The sequence below is a fragment of the Rhinolophus ferrumequinum genome, chromosome 15 (genome assembly GCF_004115265.2).
Source record: "Rhinolophus ferrumequinum isolate MPI-CBG mRhiFer1 chromosome 15, mRhiFer1_v1.p, whole genome shotgun sequence".
NCBI classification, from domain to species: Eukaryota; Metazoa; Chordata; class Mammalia; order Chiroptera; family Rhinolophidae; genus Rhinolophus; species Rhinolophus ferrumequinum.
This window is the reverse complement of record NC_046298.1, coordinates 32,543,795-32,561,767: the sequence shown is the minus strand read 5'-3', so window position 1 is coordinate 32,561,767 and position 17,973 is coordinate 32,543,795. Positions and strand designations below refer to the sequence as shown.

Below are 17,973 nucleotides of genomic sequence, written 5' to 3'. Positions count from 1 at the left end.
GCTGGCACCCATCTGCGGGCTTCCTCCCCATCTCCTTCACCCAGCAGTCCCACAGAGGCCAGCAGGGCCTAGCTCCCTGCCTTGGAGAGGTTCTCCTGGGGTACCAGGTCAACCTTAGTGCCCTGGACCACCTTGCTCCCTGCTTGCGGTGGGCTCTGTCCCCCTGCCGTTCTAGGCACGTGGTAGGCTCTGTCCCACTGTTAACCGGGGCTCGGGAGGGGCATGCAGTCTGGATGGACGGGGTGGGCCCCTAGCTTGCCCTTCATCTCCCGGGGCCTCTTGCCAGTATGTGGACAGACGGCCCAGTCTGTGTGTAGACAACCCTCTTGGCACGAAGCCTGGTAGATGCAGAAGTAGGACAAGATCCCTGGAACCAGACTGGGCTGGGCTGGTGGCACCTCTGTGGCTGGTCTGCCTTGATCTCTGTGGGTGAGTGTGCAGACTGTCTGCCCGTGGCTGTGCAGACTGTGGTCAGCCTGCCCACAAAGGCTCTCTGAGAAGGCAGGTGCCCCTCACTTATTAGTGGGTGGTGGTGGTCTTCCCAGAAGCACCCCCACCTTGGGTGACCTCGGGTGGTGCTGGGCCAGGACTTCTGCCCTGTGATGTGGGAACCAGCAAGTTGACCTGCTCTGACCTTGGGAAGCCTTGAGGGACCAACCTGGTTGTTTGTGTTCATCCCTCGGCACCGTCTGTGCTTTGGTTAATTACTGTCAGGCACCAAGTGCTGTGTGAAAGTAAAAAAAGGGGAAGGTCTCAGTTCTCCAGAGACCCCAGCCTTGAAGGAGGCCGACTCACAGAAGAGCAGCATAGGTCAGACCCTGGTAAATGCTAGAAGAGATGGATGGGCACATGTGATGGCCCTGGGAGTCCAGAGCCATCTTAGACCAGCTGGGAGAAATAGGCTCAGTGCCAGGGATGCAGGGTATGCTTTGGGGGTCCCATGGGAGAGGCTGGGTGGGCCTGAGGGGGAGGATGGCTCCCGCGAGGGCCGGAGGGTGGTAGGACACAGCACTTTGAGAGGGACAGGACTTGTGTCAGGATGTGGGAGGTGTGGGAAGGGAGCGAGAGATGTCGACTGCTCGGCAGCGTCTGAGCCAATGTCCACTGCTCCACCCTCTGTCCCCAGGTGAACCTGATACTCCCTGTGTTCTTCATCCTGGCCTGCCTGTTCCTGATCGCCGTCTCCTTCTGGAAGACCCCTGTGGAGTGTGGCATTGGCTTTGTCATAATTCTCAGTGGCCTGCCGGTCTACTTCCTTGGGGTCTCTTGGAAAAACAAGCCCAAGTGGCTCCTCCAGGGAATCTGTGAGTATCTCCCCGGTGCAGCCCGGCACTGGCGCCTTCTCCATCCCTGCCCAGGGTCCACCAGCATCTCACCCTGTCCCGGAGCAGGCTGTCTGCTGTCTCATCTAATCCCACAGCCAGGGGTGGTGAGGGGTGTTCATGGCGCCGACCAAGGGTTCCAGCACCAGGCAATGACATCTGGCCCGTGTATTTCAGGGATAAGACGCTCAGCTTGGCACCAGCTAATCTCAGAACAAGGGATTCCAGAAAACCAGGCTGCTTTTGCCAAGTAACGAAATCCCACTGCCTGTCGCCAGCTTAAACGCAGCGGCTGACCTAGAAAGGCAGAGAAGGAGAAAATAGAATCTCTGCACTATGATCACAGGGCCAACTGACAAGCCAAGTTTAGGAGCCTCTACTGAGGCCACTGTTTATGTGACCAGCTCCTGGGAAAGTCACTGATGTTTGCAAGCCTGTGTCCCAATCACCATGTCCTGGACAGCTTGTAAGGTCCCCAGGGTGGCCACTCCCGAATTCTAATCTGCACCTGCCCGGTCGTTTCAGTGGAGCTTTGCCTGCGACCCAGACTAGGCTCCCTATTAATCATCCTGAAGAGCACACCCAGGCTCTAAAGCAGAGCCCTCTGTCCTGAAATCACCCCCAACAGTGTTCATCTGCGCCTCTTGCACACACCTGCCTGCCTGCTCCACCCCCTGTGCAGCGCAGCAGGCGGTCATCCTTGCTGCCGGCCCTGGTTGTCTGCCAGGCGGTGGCCCGGGCACGGACCCTCGGGCAGGGCCCGTCCCACAGTCCCTCAGCCTCGGGACCCATCTCCCACTGTTGCTCCTGATCATCCCAGGGTTCTGAAACTGGGTGAGGGGTGGGGCCAGCATGCTCCGCCTCCTGCCAAGTTCCTTGGCCCCGCCCCCCAGGGTGACTTACAAAGTCAGTGACAGGAAGTGTTTATGCCAACCAGGCGTGAGGCTAGTGCCCACCAGTGGGGAGGTCCACGGGCCCAGCGCACAAATGCTCAGATTGGGTGGCTTCAGATCACATTCTGAGTCTCTTGCTTCTCTGACAAGCTTGGAAGTCATGGCAGGGCGGGCCCCGCGTGTCCCCAGGCATGTGAACACATGACCCCCAAATAACTCTGCTCTCCCCTCCCCTGCAGTTTCCACAACAGTCCTTTGCCAGAAGCTCATGCAGGTGGTCCCCCAGGAGACATAAGGGAGAAGAGCCGGGAAGCTGCCGGACAGAAAACGCACAAAGATCGTTTTAAAACAACTCGCCCACCTAAAAATTGACTCCGGTCCGTCATCCACGGCAGCTCAGCGGAGCGCCCCACACTGTCCCCCACCAGGTCAGGCGCCGGGGCCACTGTGAAAAACCGGTACGAATTTAGTCCCAGAAGACGAACTTTTATCAATACCTCTTCGTGAGTGTGAGGCGCGAGGGCTGAACTGAGAAGATGGGAGGAGGCCGGGGCTCCTGACCAACAACAGACTTTTGCCATCTCGGGCCCTTCTCCCTTCCCACCTTTTTTCATTCGTATTTTTTTTTTTAACTTAAATATTGGGTCAAGTCGATGCCACCAAGATGATTATTTTTTAAAGAAGTGGGGGAGGGCAGGTGGGGAGAATCACTCGTGCCCTAATGCTGCCCGCAGCCTCAGCGAGGTCAGGTCCTGTCATCCGGTGTGGCTCCAGCACCAGCTCCAGCACCGTCCCACGGCAGGAGGGATTCTGAGAGCTGAACACTCTAGCTGCCATCGAGCTACCAAGACTCAGCCTCATGGTGTCGGCAGCGGACTTGCACTGACAGACACTTGGCTTCCTTATGTTTTTGGTATAGATGTAGTGACATTGGGAAAACTAACCCTGGGCTTATGTCTCTGCCTTAAAGACCCGAGGCAGATCCCTCCCTGACACCCAGGAACGAGAGAGAAAATCTCTGAAATGGCTGCCTTCAGAGAAGTTTGTAGGAGACAAAGGACTTGGGCTGATTCTGACACCAGCCCCAGCTCCACAGAAAGAGCCAGTTGCTGTGCCTGGTGTCTGTAGCCAGCGGGGTTCGGAGCAGAGGTCACGGGCAGCTGGTCGCTCCTGGAGCTCCCTCCAGGACGTGCCAAGCTGGTTTCCGGCTAGACCCCGGTCATTAATGACACCGGGGGCCTCTGAATTTGTTCATCCTGCCTGGACTGCGGCCTGAGCAGAGGCAGAAAGGCAGGAGGATTCGGACATCTCCTGCTGGTGGGCAGTGGGCAGCACGCTAGGTGTGGCCCTCAGGTGATGCTGCCTCCCGGCCCATGATGCATCCAGTACGCGAACTGACTCCAGGTCTCAGACAAAGTCTCGGGCATGAAATCTTCTAGAAACAAGCACAACAAGGGAGGCAGATGCTGTGACCCGTAATGGGCTTCCCATCCAGTTCCTGTAAGGCAGCCCCTCCCAGGGTCCACAAAAGTGGCCTCGCTGGCTGGATGGCAGCCCCAATATGCTGTCTGGGTCTGGCTTCTGGCTCCTGGCCTGTGCTGGACTTGATCCCAATCGGAGGATGACGGAGCCCAGCATTTCTCACCACTCCATCTCTGCACCTGTCCTGGAGGCCCTGACTTTCCAGGAGTCTGACTTGCAGCTCAGCACACCTCCCGTCCCCTCCAGGGAGCCTGGGCTAGCAGGCTTTTGTCCTTGTAGCTCCCGTGGTGTTTTCCCTGAGGGTGCAGCTGAGGCCCAGCTAATGTGTCCAGCCACCACTGGCTTTCCTGAACTGTTACTGTGTCCAGGCAACCCATCTGGGAAACATCAGCTAAGGCGAGGTCGTCCTCCTCTAGGCCCCCATCGTAGGTGCTGGGGCTCTGCCTTGGCCTCTGACCACTGATCTTCCCTCGGGGAGATTGAGCTGAGCCCTCATTGCTCAGCCACATGAGCTCCAAATGGCCAGTCCAGCTGGCCACCACCCACCTGGGCTCCGGGACATCCACACGGTCCAATAAATCCAAAGGAACCTGGGTTGTGCCGTGAGGGTGAAAAGGATTTGTCCAGATGTCCATGTCCTCTCCCCACCTCCTATGCTGGGAAGGGGCAGGCCTGGTCAGGAGACCTGTGCCATCTGGTGGCTCCTGATGTGAGAGGACAGACCACCACAGAAGTCGCCTCAATGAACTCCATCCTCCTTGGGCTATATTCCCCTCATCTGGGGTGGAGCTTGACGTCTGAAGGCAGAAAGTTCCCAAGGAAGTCAAAAGACCTCATTGTAGACTTTCTGTGTTGGGCAGAACCCCTGCCCTGGGCCTCAGTGTTCTCATCTGCAAATGGGGGCAGTAGCCGGTATATCACCTGCCTTTTGGGTTTGTGCACATCCAGGAGACTGTGCACCTCATGGTGACCGCAGTCCTGTGCATAGGTGGCAGGATGCTGCCTGGGGTGCACTGCCTTTCCACAGGGGTCCAGCATCTGACTGAGCAGAATGTCAGTCAGCTTCCTCCCTAGGGTAGGGGGCACTTGGGCTGCTGTCCTGGTTCAAACCTCTGGCTCTGGGAGGATGGATACAGCCTTTCGGGATACAGGGAGCCAGGTGACCCTGTCCAGACCACAGTGGCCACCTCACGATAGCCTGCTTCAGCAGCCTGCGGACAGGTGTGGGGACCCACAGTGTCCGTCATGGGGAATTGGGGCAGTGTCACCCCTGTAGGGGTAGGCTGGGGTCCCTTTCACACAAGCAGGGGCTGGAGGGGGCACTGAGAGGTCAAAGGCAGTTCCCCAGCGTTTGGGCTGGGACCTCTGCTGTGAAGGTGGGTTGGGGGGCCTAATCTATGATTCTTGGAGCTGTATCCCCCGACCCAGCCCAGTCTAGGGACCCTCCCCAGAAGGCAAGGACTGCGTCCTGAGGTGCCAAATCAGGTCTGTCTGCTGAGTGGGTTCACCTGTGGCTACGAGGCCCTGCCCGTTTGCAGACACCCTGGGGCCCTGCCGTGGTGGCATCTGGGGAGGCAGACTTTTTCTGACCACTCTACTGACAAGTGTCCTGAGCGTTCACATTTATGGAGATTAATTTTTTTTATACAAGTCCTGGCATGACCAGCAAGTGTTTGTCCAGTCGTTCTGCTATTCTATTTTGTCCTAACGTCTCACTAATAATGTAAAGGATGCTGGTGGCACTATATTTATTTGCGGGGTCGGTTCAGCCTGGTTTCTCCAGTGCGTTTTCACTGTCCTTGCATCTCTGTTGGTGTCCCCAGCACGTCAGTGCTGCCACTGTGGCATTGTTGTCAGCCTGGCCAAAACACCTCTGCCATGTAATGACGTGTGTGGCTTCAATGTCTCTTTCTCGTCTCCTGTTAATAGCTAATCTGTTACATTTGGCTGCGTTGGGGTGGGGGAGTTCTGTTTTTTTGTGGGTTTTTTGTTGTTGTTTTTAAAGAAACACGATCAAAATTATAAGTACTGCTGGTGGCCTTCTGTGTTCTTTTCTTCAGCACCAAATTCTGGGAGTAGGAATGTTCTTCGGGGTGCCTCCCCTGGAGGGGGTTGATCGTGTGCCTTTTGGCCTACCTCATTCATTCATTCATCCATTCATTCATTCATTCACTCACTGACAGCCTCCTGGAGGCCAGACAAGGTGGCATAGCCACTGATAATGGTGCTGAAGGCTGGGAGGGAGGCAAAGGGGCTGAGTGAGAATTCAGTCTACCTCTTGGGAGGGGCATTGAAGTCAAGACCAAGGAGAAGTATGGAGAGAAGGTTCCAGGACCTGAGGTGGGAAGAGCTTGGCCACAGGAGTTCATCTGACTGGCTGCTGCCAGGACCAGTCCCAGGAGGTCAGGAAGGAGACACATGGCAGCGTGGGGCCAGGAGGGAAGGAGCAAACCCGTTTACTCATTTCCACGCCATCCTTGAGTCTGGTCTCAGGGTGGATAGGGCCGAGAGTCATGCCAGCTCCTCCATGGACAGCTCTCACTTACTTCAGGCAAACTGCTTTCCAAGCATTGATGTTTGAACAGGTCCTTGAGGACAGGTGGGACGTGGGTATGCCAGGATGGGAAGGGCATTGCAGGGTGGCCTCAGCCTGAACCACGACGAGGGCGGGAAGCCCGTCCACAGAAGCTACCAAATGAGCCCAGGTCCAGGGCTTGGGTGCAAAGGCTAGGACTGGAGGCTTTGGGAACGCTCTAAGGGGGTTCCCATCCCTCCCGCAGGCAGTGGGGCTGCCAGACGGGTGGGGCAGGGAGTGCCACCTAGAGCCACCCGCAGTGTGCTGAAAGGCCCCCCGAGTGCCAGGTCCCAGTGTTGCTGCCACTTGTGAAAACACTGGGTTCACAGGTCACCAAATGTGCCCTGCGTAGTGGACCCCAACGCCAGGCAGGCCCTCAAATGAGCACATGGAGGAATCCCCCTCCCAGCAGGCTGGATGGGGGTATGGTGTTAACAGGTGGGAGGTGGGATTGCAGAGCCAGAGTGGGCAGGGGTTGCCTGCGTGGGGCTGAGCGGAGCTTGCCAGACTTGGCTGCATCCACGCCCCCAGCAGCTCAGGTGCCCACGATGGTTCTCCTGCCTAGGCTACCTAAGCGTCCACTTTCTGCTAGAATTCCAAGAAGCCTGGTTGAACAAAAAGTCCAGGGGCAGCTCTATATGACGCACAGATCACAATGCATCAAGTACATTAAAATCCTACTTCCGTTTGCATGGAAGCAGGTGGAAAACAATGAAAGGCGTGAAAGATTGAAAACCTCATTGTAACCCTTCTGTGGCCCTGGCTGCACCCAGCAGCTGGCCCTTCCCCCAGCTTGGGGACGAGCTCTCCTTCCACTGTTGTTAATGGAAAACGTTCTGGACCTTTGAAAGGACAGTTTCGGACCAACCCAAACAAACAGTCCCATATGTGTGGTCAGAGCAGAGCTGTCTGGTCCAGCTCTTCCTTTAAGAGGGGTTTAGAGAGAGAAGGTGGGAGGGTGAGAGAGACTGAGAGATGAGAGAGGAAGGCATTGGGGGTGGGGAGAGAAATGTCCACGGGGTAGGGGATGCCAGGGGCACGTTCAAGCAACAACCTCTGTCGCTCTGCATGGAGAGGAATGTATGTTTGGATGAGAAAGGGAAGAGAGGAGGCTGCTGGCTGCTATAGCAGGAGACCTCTGTCTGTGATTCCCAAATTCTTAGAAAATTCTGTCAGGCTCACCAACCTCCCCGTGTACATATATGGAACTGGTGAAGAGGGGTTGGTGGGTCAGGCCATCAGCAGCGGGACAGGGAACTCTGACATTGCAAAGCTATCCTTGCCCGTGGAATTAGCCAGAAGCACCACAAGAGCGAGGGATTTGGGCAGGCTGTGGGAATGGGGGTGTGTGACATCTGGGCCAAGGGGTAGAGCTCAGAAACTTGGGGATGTCCCCAGGACTCTAGACCCCCATGTAGAAAAGTTCGTAAATTTTACGCGCACAGCACGGTGAATTTCCACCTGCCTAGATCAAATTACAGACCAGAGCCAGCATCCCAGAAAGCCTGCTGATTTCTAAAAGCTAATTTAAAAAGTATTGTTTTGCAAATGGGTGAATCATCCACCTGATTCAAGATTCAAAAGGAACAAAAGGGGACAAGGTGAAAATACTTTTCCTGTTCCATCCCCCAGGTACTCAGGGTCCCTGCTCAGTTCCCGTAATTGCAGGGCCTCAGGCCAGCAGATCATAATGAACAGAGGAAAGAAAGCGAGGCCCAACTCTCCATATCTATAGTCCCAATAAAGGGTGTTGGTCAGTCTGGGGTGTGGGGGCAGTGGGACAGGCTGCAGGTGGCTGGGATGTGGATAGCATCCCCAGGGACAGCAAAACAAACAACACTTATTTATTGACGGCAATGGGCTTCCCCAAGCCATGCTATCCTGGAAAACAGTGAAGGCTGAGAGCCCCCTTCCCCATGTTCTGGAACTGGCTCACTGCAGAGAAACCCTCCCTGTATGACTAGAGGACACTCACGACATCCCCGTTGACCTGTTACCAGGCTGGACACAGACCCTCACATCCCCTCTGTGCCTCAGCAGTGATCAGCTGAACCACCCGTCCCCACCAATCCATCGAAAGAAAATGCTCGTTAATCGAACTCTAGTTTGCTTTCTCTCCTTCCCTAGACCCCTGAACTTGCCCCCTTAGCCCGAGCCCGCAGACAGTCCTTCCTAGAACAGGCTGGCCTGGAGCTGGGGGTGGGGGTGGGAAAACTTCTCTACCCGTGGCCCCTCCTGGGAGCTCCCACACCCCATAGAAGAGAGACCGTTTGCCTAGCCCCTGAGACACTGCACACGTCAGAGCAGTGTTCTCCCAAAGGTGACGGCTTATCCCCTCTGCAATAATCTTTTCCAATAAAGTCTCTTATGCGGTCCAAATTTGGTTTATATTTGACAATTCCCTCCCTGTGGAATTTGCCATCCAACTCGAGGGACCAAGCCAAGTCCAGAAATAAAATAGCAGCAACTTTAATGGAACAAGTGGGAACTCAGGGCCTCCTTTCTGGGGCTTTTTGAGAACGAGGCAGGGCTATCCCACAAGGGAGTCAGACGCCTGGAGAAAAGTCAACTCAACTAGAGGAGTGGTGCGGAGGCGGCTGTCATATCCAGGAATGCCCTGGAGGACAGAGTGGCCCTTTGAAAACATTGGGAAAGTGTTCACTAGAGAAATCAGCTTTGTGAGTTGTGCAAGAGTGTGGGTGTGGTAGACCACTCTTGAGATAAGAGCGGCCCCCTGCAACCTCAGGCAGGGAGACCAAGTCCAGCCCTCAGCCTCCCACATGCCTCTTTCCCAATCTCAAATCAGGAACTGTCGAAGGGATTAAAGACACCTCTCCGAGAAGTTCAGCGCTCCACTGAGCATGGCTACCACCTATCAGAGCAAGATAAGGTCAAGACCACAAGGTGGGCAGGCCAGACACATGCCTTGACTTTGGGCGCTGGGGTCCTCCCCTGGAGGGCCATTCCTCCTGGGGGCTATTCCCCAGCAGCCTGCACAGAGGTCAACAAGGGAGAGGAAACTTCTAGACATTTCCCTGCCTGGCCTTTGCCCTGAGCTTGCTGTGCATTTCCAAGGGGTCCTGCAGACCCCAGAGCCCCACCCATTTGAAGATGGGGGTATTTCTGTCCCTTTTTCTCCAGCCCTACGTGTCTGACTTTGGCCCAGGACCCTCATCTCACTGGGAGCCATGAAGAGGCACAGGGGTCCTGGGTGTGGGATGAGGGAGGAACAAGGGACTCTCTGGTCGGGGCAGACTCCCAGGCTGGTGGGAAATTTGGGACAGTATGGGGGCAGTCACAGGCCCTGGGAGTTACCGCTGCCTTTGCTGTTTTCCTGCCTCTAACGGTTGGAGACTTGAGTATAAACTGCAAGAGGCTTTAGGCCCTGGATCCTCTGAGACACCAGCAAGCTCAAATTCATTAATTCATTGAAGGCCAGATTCACTGATTCTGTACCTCTGCTTCCATCCTGTTGAGATCTCCCTGGGAGGGAGGTGAAAGGGAATCTTGGGGCCTTACTGAGGCCACCGCCACGGTGGAGAAGAATGTTCTGGAGCTCCTGCTGGAATGGCCTTGGGGCTCCACACCCAGGGCTCCACCTGGCTAACCTGGGTAGTCTCCCTGGGTCCTGGCTGAGTGACTTTGGCCCTGACGGGGCCTGATCCTGGAGGCTTACCAGGATGCCACGCTCCTACTAGATGACAAAGATGTTTCTTTAGGCGACGATGAGTTAGAATCACTCGTTGAATGGCTGCACCAGGCTCATCAGGGCCCAGGCCTTCGTTGTAAAGATGGAGAAACTGAGGCCCAGAGAGAGAATGACAGAGTGGCCCTCACTGGGTGAGACTATTCAAGTGACAGATGAGATAAAAAAGAAAAGTGCCAAGGCTGAATTCCCGTTAGCATTTCACCTTCTTTATCAACGAGAATGACCTCGTTGTTTTCATTAATTACGTAGTTTAAATAGGTAATATATACACATGATGCAAAATTCAAAAAGTTCACAGAATACATATGAAAGCAGGTTTCCTGCTCCCCCTGTGCCAGGGCTCCCGTGTCCTCGTGGCCTGTTCAGAAGGGAGCAGATCACCCAGGGACCAACAATGAAGTGATCGTAACAAGCTCAAGCCTTGGGCGTGGACGAGTTACATTCAAGGGGACAGACAGAAAGACCTAGAAACGCCCTCCCCTCCGGAAAGTGGAAGCCACTGTAGCTGTTCTTTGGGAAGGGAAGGAGGAGACCACACAAATCTCTGCCTGGGCTGTTTCAGGCGAGGGAAGCATCCAGAACAGATTCATGGAAAGACATTGTGTGAGTTGACAAAAGAAGGTGACGATCGCCAGGGCCAGTGGTTCTCTGGAAATACCTGTCAAGCTGGCCTAGGTTTTATTTTCGGCTGTGGGGTGATAGGGTTTGCTCACTTGGCAGATCCAGAGACTTGCAGCGGGTGTGTGGCATACAGGGTGCAGAAAGACATCTGGTAAGATTTCCTGGGTCCTTGTTCCCAGAAGACAGAGAGGCCGGTGGTGGGACAGAACATTCAGGCTGGTGTGTGAGCCACTGGGCTGCCATGCCCCAGAGAAGCCGCTGAATGAGTCTGAGGGGTATCCCTGGGGATAGGCCACACGTCCTGAGCCCTGTTTGTCCACCACCATTTCTATCCTTGACTTGAGCAAATATGAACGAGGTGCCAAGAACAATATTTGAAGGACATAATGCAATGGCTATTGTGTTTGAGACAAAGATCCACCTCCTGCAATGTTCCTAGGGCCTTGCATGTCTGCCCCTTGCCTGCTTTTCCAACCGTTATTGAACCACCTTCCCCTTTCCTCTGCACCCCAGGCCACGATGGCCTTCTTTTAGATGTTAGAATGGTCCGGGCCTATGCACACGCTGCTGCCTCATCGAGCCAGCCACGCTGAAGGTTCCTAGAGACATTTAGATGGAAGATAGAGAATGGGGGACGTACTATCCTGTTAGTCCTCCCAGGATCTGAGAGGCCCACCACCCTCCAGCCACGAAAGTTTGAGCAAGTTGCTTCTCTGCCTAAGACTCAGTTTTCCCACCTATGAAGTGGGTGTTGCAAGAGGACCCATCCATCTCCCAGGTGGATGAGGGTTAAGGGAAGTGGGCCCCACCCCCAAGCATACCCCTCTTCTCTCTAGGATTTGCCTTCCCTTCTGGGACCCTGAGCCCTCTGCCCGCTCCAGGGGCACAGATTGACCTACAGGCAAACACACACCTCTTTGCAGCTCTGCTTCATGAGCTGCGGGCATGTGGGTGTCAGTGAGACCTGAGGGACATTTCCCCTGGGGAAAGTTCCTGGAAGAAATGTTTTCTTCCTTTGGACATGATTCCTCTGAAACCACTGCTGCTCTGGCCATAGCTGGAGAAAGAGGCCGACACACAGGGCTCAGAGCACAGGGGAGCACAGCGGAGTGGCCACCGGACTCTCTCCCTCTGGACATCTAGTTGCAGAGACCTGTCAAGTTCCTTGCAGCCCGCTTGCCCTGCTGGAGGCCATGGGGTGAATGAAAGAGCTGTGAACCAAGATTCTGAGCGTGGCTTTGAGCATGACACCTATGCCTAGGACGCTGAGATAAGTGTCATGATCATGACTGTGAAAGGTCATGTCCCCTCCAAGAGCTGCCCAGGATTACAGGTGCCGGCCCCTGGCTCTGTCCAAGCCATTGGAATGGATGCTGTGAGGTGCAGCCCAGATGCTCCATCAGGACTGGGCCTCACTTGCCTGAGTGGCCCCAGGCTGCTCTCACTGAGCCCTCCTGGACTTCTCCTTGGCGGAAGGCGGCTGCTTGCCCAAAGCTAACCACCTCTCTGCAGGTAGTTATCCAATGATGACATCCAATGATGACAGGAGTGTGGGGGCCTCTTCGCCCCAATTTGGGACAAATTTTGGAGCTGTCTGGCCCCAAAGTTCCGATGGGGTCTGCTAAAGCGTCCGTCACGACCACGTGTAGCACAATGTCTCCTCTGCCCAGTGCTGCCCCCCTCATAGCCGTGGTCCCACCCATGGAGCCTCCCCAGGAAGCGTTCACATCACATCTCTGTCTCAGAGTCTGCTTCCGGGAGCCCACCCAAGAGAGGACATGCAGCCATCCTGCAAGGCCTCTGGAGAAAGAGGGTTGGGTCGCCTCTTCCCCCGTCTCTCTCTTCTCTGTGTCATCACTAGAACACCTGTATCACGGTCATATCGAAACTCAGAGGAAACCTGGGAACATGGGAGCTGGTGAAACGGTTTCCAATCCTAGTTGCCAGGGTGCAGGCAGGTCCCAATGCTGGAGCTGGCGTCAGTCCTCTTCGCTTGCTGGCAGTCCATTCCTGCCTCCATTCTGTGTCTCCTTCTGAAGGAAAATCTGCTTCTCTCATCAGACAGGAGACACTCAGGGCCATCACTGGGAACCTTACAGTTGACAGAGCCCGCCAATGTCCTGACACATTTATTCTGAGAGTAGCCGAAGGCCCGCAAGCCAGGGTGTGGTGGGCCGTCATTACTTCTTAGGAGGAAGTAAACTCTTTCATCCCAACAATCTGGACCACTTCAGTCCTGCTCTGTATATATTGTTCGGAACACTGCAGGCAGCAAAAATTCCATTTGGATAAATCTCCCCTGGGTCACTCGTGTTTCGCGACCCCCTGCCCTCTCTAATTATGCTCACTTTGGGGCTAAGAGAACATGAGGTGTCCAGGTTTAAGCAGAGTTCTGAATTTTCATCCTCTGCTTGGGAGCGGGGTGTAAATGAGTTCAACCCCTTTGGAAACCTTCAGGCAGCATTTACTAGAGATCCTTTGACTCAGCATTTCCACTGCTGGGGATGCAACCAACTGAAAGGTAGGTGCACGCATACCCCCGGACATGGGTGAGAATAAATGTTCACAGTTGTTCCAGTCGCAATAGCCCAAACCGGAACTACCCAGACGTCCATAAATTGTAGAAAGGAGAAGCTGTGGTGTGCTCACATACGGCGATGACAAACGGTGATGAGAATGATGCCCTAGCTGCTCGAGGAATGCCACAAATCTAGTGTTGGGTGAAAGAAGCCTGCGCCAAGGGGCTACCTGCTGTAGGACCCCGTTCCCGGAAAGTTAAAAAACCTGGGGATGTCAGTGGAGTGACACAGCAGGTGGTAGTGGTCTTGGGGCCACTGTAACAACTTAGCACAAACTGGGGCTTAAACAACAGACATGTATCCTCTCACAGCTCAGAGGCCAGAGGTTTGAGATCAAGGTTTGGGCAGGGCTGGGATCCCTCCCAAGGCTCTAGGGAGGATGATTCCTGCCTCTTCCAGCTCCTGGGGGGTCCAGGCGTTCCTGAGCTTGTGGCCACATCCCTCCCGTCTCTGCCTCCATCACATGGCTTCTCCTCTGGGTGTCTGTGTCCAAATCTCCCGGTCCTTATGAGGACACTGGCATTGGATTCAGGGTCCTCCCTACTCCAGCATGACCTCACCTTATCTTAGTTATATCTGCAAAGACCCTGTTTCCACCAAATTCTGAGATTTCAGGGCATGTGAATTTTGGGGAGATGCCGTTTAATCCACTTTATGCTTGTCGGGGAGTTATGACTGGTGTAAGTTCCTAAAGGGCCTTGTGCGGGTCGTGCTCTTGTTCTGGTTCCATGGCAGTGGGATATCCTTCAAGCTGTGGACACTGAGGATATGAGCACTTTACTGTTTGTATGTTACATTTCAATGAAAAGTTTACATTAAAGAAGGGGGTCACAGAAAATCAAACTCAAAGAAAACACAAACCTGCCATTCCACACACATTTATTCATATTATTCGTTTCCCGGGATGGCTGTAACAGAGTGCCACAGACCTGGGGGAGCTTAAACACATGTTTATTATCTCACAGTTCTGGAGGCCACATCTGACATGGGTCTCGCGGCACTAAAATCCATGTCCTTCTGGAGTCTCCAGTTTGGACCCATTTCCTTGCATGTGGCTCTTCTCTCCATCTTCAAAATCAACAGCGTGGCATCTTCTCTCCTTCCTGACCTCCTGCCTCCTTCTCCTATGACTACATTGGGCCCTCCTGGGTATTCCAGAATCTTCTCCCCATCTCAGGATCCTGAACTTAATCCCATCTGCCCTGGAACCGAACACAATCACAGGGTCCAGGTTCAGAAGGATTAGGGCATGGACATCTTGGGGCTGTCATTCTGCTGACCCCTTGTCTACCCTGAAGGCTGAGAGAGTGAAGGGGTGTCTGGACAGGTGAGCTGCGCCTGAGCCAAACCCATCACCCCACCCTGCCCCCTGACTTTTGGGTGGGTCTTGGGGTGGGGATGCATGATGCCGGGTTGGATTGAAAAGGTGGTGACACTGAGGGCTTTAAGAGCTGTGATGCAATGTGGAGCTTGGTGAGACAACTGTAGACCAGATTCAAACCTTCCCTGCAGCCTCGAGTGTTGGTTAGATGGATGTACGACTCTGCAACCTGGGAGTCTAGGATCTGGTGAAAAACAGAAGGGAGTCGGGCACTATTCAACGTCTTAAATTCTAGAAAACTCTCTAACCCCGTGACTTCCATACCAAGATGGCTCAAGTCTGGGATTTCATCAGGGATTCAGTGTTTCCACCCTGACAGATGTCTGTCAGTCACTCCCAAGGACAGATGGAGATACTGCAAGAGAAGTAGAATCAGGATCCCTGGCAAAGAGACACTCATTCTCGTGCTGCAGGCCCAACAGATGGAGCTTCCTTTGGGAAGCAATTTCTTCTTGGATTCATCCATTCTTCCCCCCCATGTTTCCCTAACTCATTCATCACCTGGCTTCTGCTGCCTCTTGTCCTGAAGGCTTGAGTGACACTCAGAGGTTAATCTATCACTTTCTCGTCCCTCAAGGCCTTCTCACAGGCTGATTAGTCAGCACTCAGTTTTGCTGCCCAGTGGGTGGCACACAGAGAGGAGACTCTGTAGGAACTTGTTGGGCATTTGCTTGATCTCCGTGGGGGAGGCTGGAGAACACTGGACGGGGGTGGGGTGGGGGTGGGAGGGTGAGAGTAGGGTTAGCACATAGGGATTGGGGCTGATGAGAGCTGTAAGTTTGTAGTCAAGCTATTGCAAAAGGTTTAAATGTTTCCTATGAGAAGATGTGAAGATAATTCAATTTTTGATGTTACAGCAAGAACATTTAGTGCTATTGTGCTTATAAATAACTATCCTGATGGGGCCTTGGACACATCTTGACCCAGGATGTCCGGGGCCTCCCCCGCACACGGCTGTGGATGGAATTGGCCTGGTGGAAATGTCAGCAAATGAATCCATTATAAACAGACCCTTTGCTTGAAGGGGAAGCCTGAGTAGGAGTGGCATTTTTCCTCATATATGATGGGCCCTCCAGGAAGAAGCTCGGGCAGACAAACCCTTGTCCACAAGAGTTTTTTCCTTTCAGGAACTACATTCAAGATTTTCTTAAGCTATTAGGCCCATCACTGTGACCATCTTAAGATGCTGCTTTTACTCTCAGGGAGGACAGCATATAGGTTCTGAAGGCCTCTGTGTCAGTGTCCTGGCACTGCTGTAAAAAGGACAATAAACAGGGGGGCTTAAACAACACAAGACATTTATCCTCTCATAGTTCTGGAAGCAGAAGTCTGAAATCAAGGTGTGGGAAAGACTGGGCTCCCTCCGGAGGGTCCTTCCTGCCTCTTCCAGCTCCCGGGGGATCCAGGTGTCCCTTGGCTCATGGCTGCGTCTCCATTATCTGTCTTCACGTGGCCTCTCCCCTTTGTCTGTGTGTCTGTGTATTTCCCCTTCTCTTCTCTTAAAGGACACTGTCATTGGATTTAGGGCCCATCCTAATCCAGGATAACCTCCTCTTGAGCCTTACCTTAACTATATCTGTGATGTCCCTATTTCTGAATGAGGTCACATTCTGAGGTTCTGGGTGAACATGAATTTTTTCTTCCTTTCTTTTTTGGAGGGTGGGGGCACCATTTAACCTACTAGAGACTCCATGGCACTTGTCAGCACGGACCTCTCCCCTCTCTCAATGTGAACATTTCCAGTCTTGGTCCATGTAGAAATGCCTGGCATTTTGTAAAATGGCCACCAGATAGGGGGGGAGGCCCACTTGGTGGGCTCACCCAGAAATTTGAACCAGATGGTGGTGTTATTTGTTGGGGGCAGGAGTGAGGCTAGGATCTCAGGAAACCTGACAAAGGCCTCCATCTCAAAGTCTTTAAACTTTGGAGCCAAACAACTCTCCCTGCAGCTAATGGAGCAGTAAATAAAGCAGACAGATCCAGTGGGGTCTCTGGGGGGTCCCAGTGTCAGGGCTCCTGGGGGTTGGGGCCTCCCTTCTCAGCTCCCACCCCCATCCTCCAGAGTAACTTCTCCGGACAGTCAGGAGTAGAGGGTGAGAAGCGGGCCTTGAGCTGAGCATTCTGTGGGCTCTCAGCCCCACTGGCAAGCTTCTCTGAGCTTCCATGTCCTCCCAACATGAGGGTGACCTCATGGGGCTACTGTAGGATGAAGTGATATAAACAAGCCCGACTAAGAAGCTTTGAGGCCCCCCTCTGACCTTGCACCCAAATGATATTCCAGCGTCGTCCATTTGTGGATTAACACCAATCAGGTGATTTAATTACAGAACCACAGACCCAGACAGAAATTGTGGTCCAGGCTGCTCTGAAGTGGAGCTCGGCCACCTTGGACCACATCAAACAGTCAGGGGCTGTCAGACCCCACAGCCGGGAGTGTTCCCGGAGAGAGAGTAATCCTCGGCGCCGTGTCCGTGTTCTTGGCGTCTCGAGCAAAGTACTGAATGAGACACAGAAATAAAGTGGTGAAAAAGTAGTTTATTAGAAGAGACAGTACACTTCTGTCGTGCGGGGCGTCCGGCGGGGTCTCTGGTCCCACTCCCCACACAAAAACGCAGGACATGGTGAGGCCAAAAAGGAACACCCACGGAGCCATAGATAGGGGAGTCATATCTCTATACTCTCGCTGGCGGCTGGGTTGGAGACAGGAACCAGGAGCAACACAATTCTCAACCCTCACTGTGCCGCTTGCAGACTCAGCCACCATCTCCTTGCTAGCCCCCATTTTCTGCTAGCGTAGGCACGGCAGTTATATTAGTGGCCAATGGCTCACTGGTTACAGCTGACGGCCAACTAGCCACAGCTGCTGGCCATTTGATCACAGTCGATGGCCATTTACTACCTGAGCCAGCACCTTTCTATGTGAGGCCGAGAGCCTGGAAACTGCTTTTTGGGGCTCTGTCCCCACAACTTCGAAGAAATAGAAGCGAACCCGAGCAGTAGAGAATGGCTCAAGGGCCCAAGGTGACATTAGGAGAAAAAGTGCGCTCCTAAGAGTTTGGAGCGGGCCGAGCAAAAGGAGGCTGAAAAGGCTCTGACTGGTGAAGACTTGGAGTTTTTATCCTTTTTTCTCTAGAATGGGCTGTTCCTTTGCAGGTGTGGACCCACTTGATTGACACCTGTGATTGAAAAGAGGCTTTTAGACTGCGCAGGTGTCAGTGGCTGGTTTGATCTAGTTGGGTACTTTGTACACATTTGTTCCTCATAGGGGTAGATAATTACAATGAAAAGGGGAAGTTTTGGACAGAGAGGGGAGGTCTTTTGGGCGGAAATACAGAGATCTGATGCCTATATCCGACTGCCTGCCTGGTTGTCCCCTTGAGAGCCATGATCCCCATAAAATGTCTATGGGAA

General features: G+C 53.8%; 1 protein-coding gene across 1 annotated transcript in view; it reads left to right on the top strand.

Moving 5' to 3' along the window:
- Positions 1 to 5,736, top strand: part of SLC7A5 (solute carrier family 7 member 5) — a 43,979-nt gene extending 38,243 nt beyond the window's left edge. The window contains exons 9-10 of the mRNA XM_033127836.1: positions 1,127 to 1,304; positions 2,455 to 5,736. Of these exons, the coding sequence (XP_032983727.1) occupies positions 1,127 to 1,304; positions 2,455 to 2,510 (234 nt within the window). The 3' untranslated portion in view covers positions 2,511 to 5,736. The remainder of the gene's footprint in view (positions 1 to 1,126; positions 1,305 to 2,454) is intronic.
- The last annotated feature ends 12,237 nt before the right edge of the window (positions 5,737 to 17,973 follow it).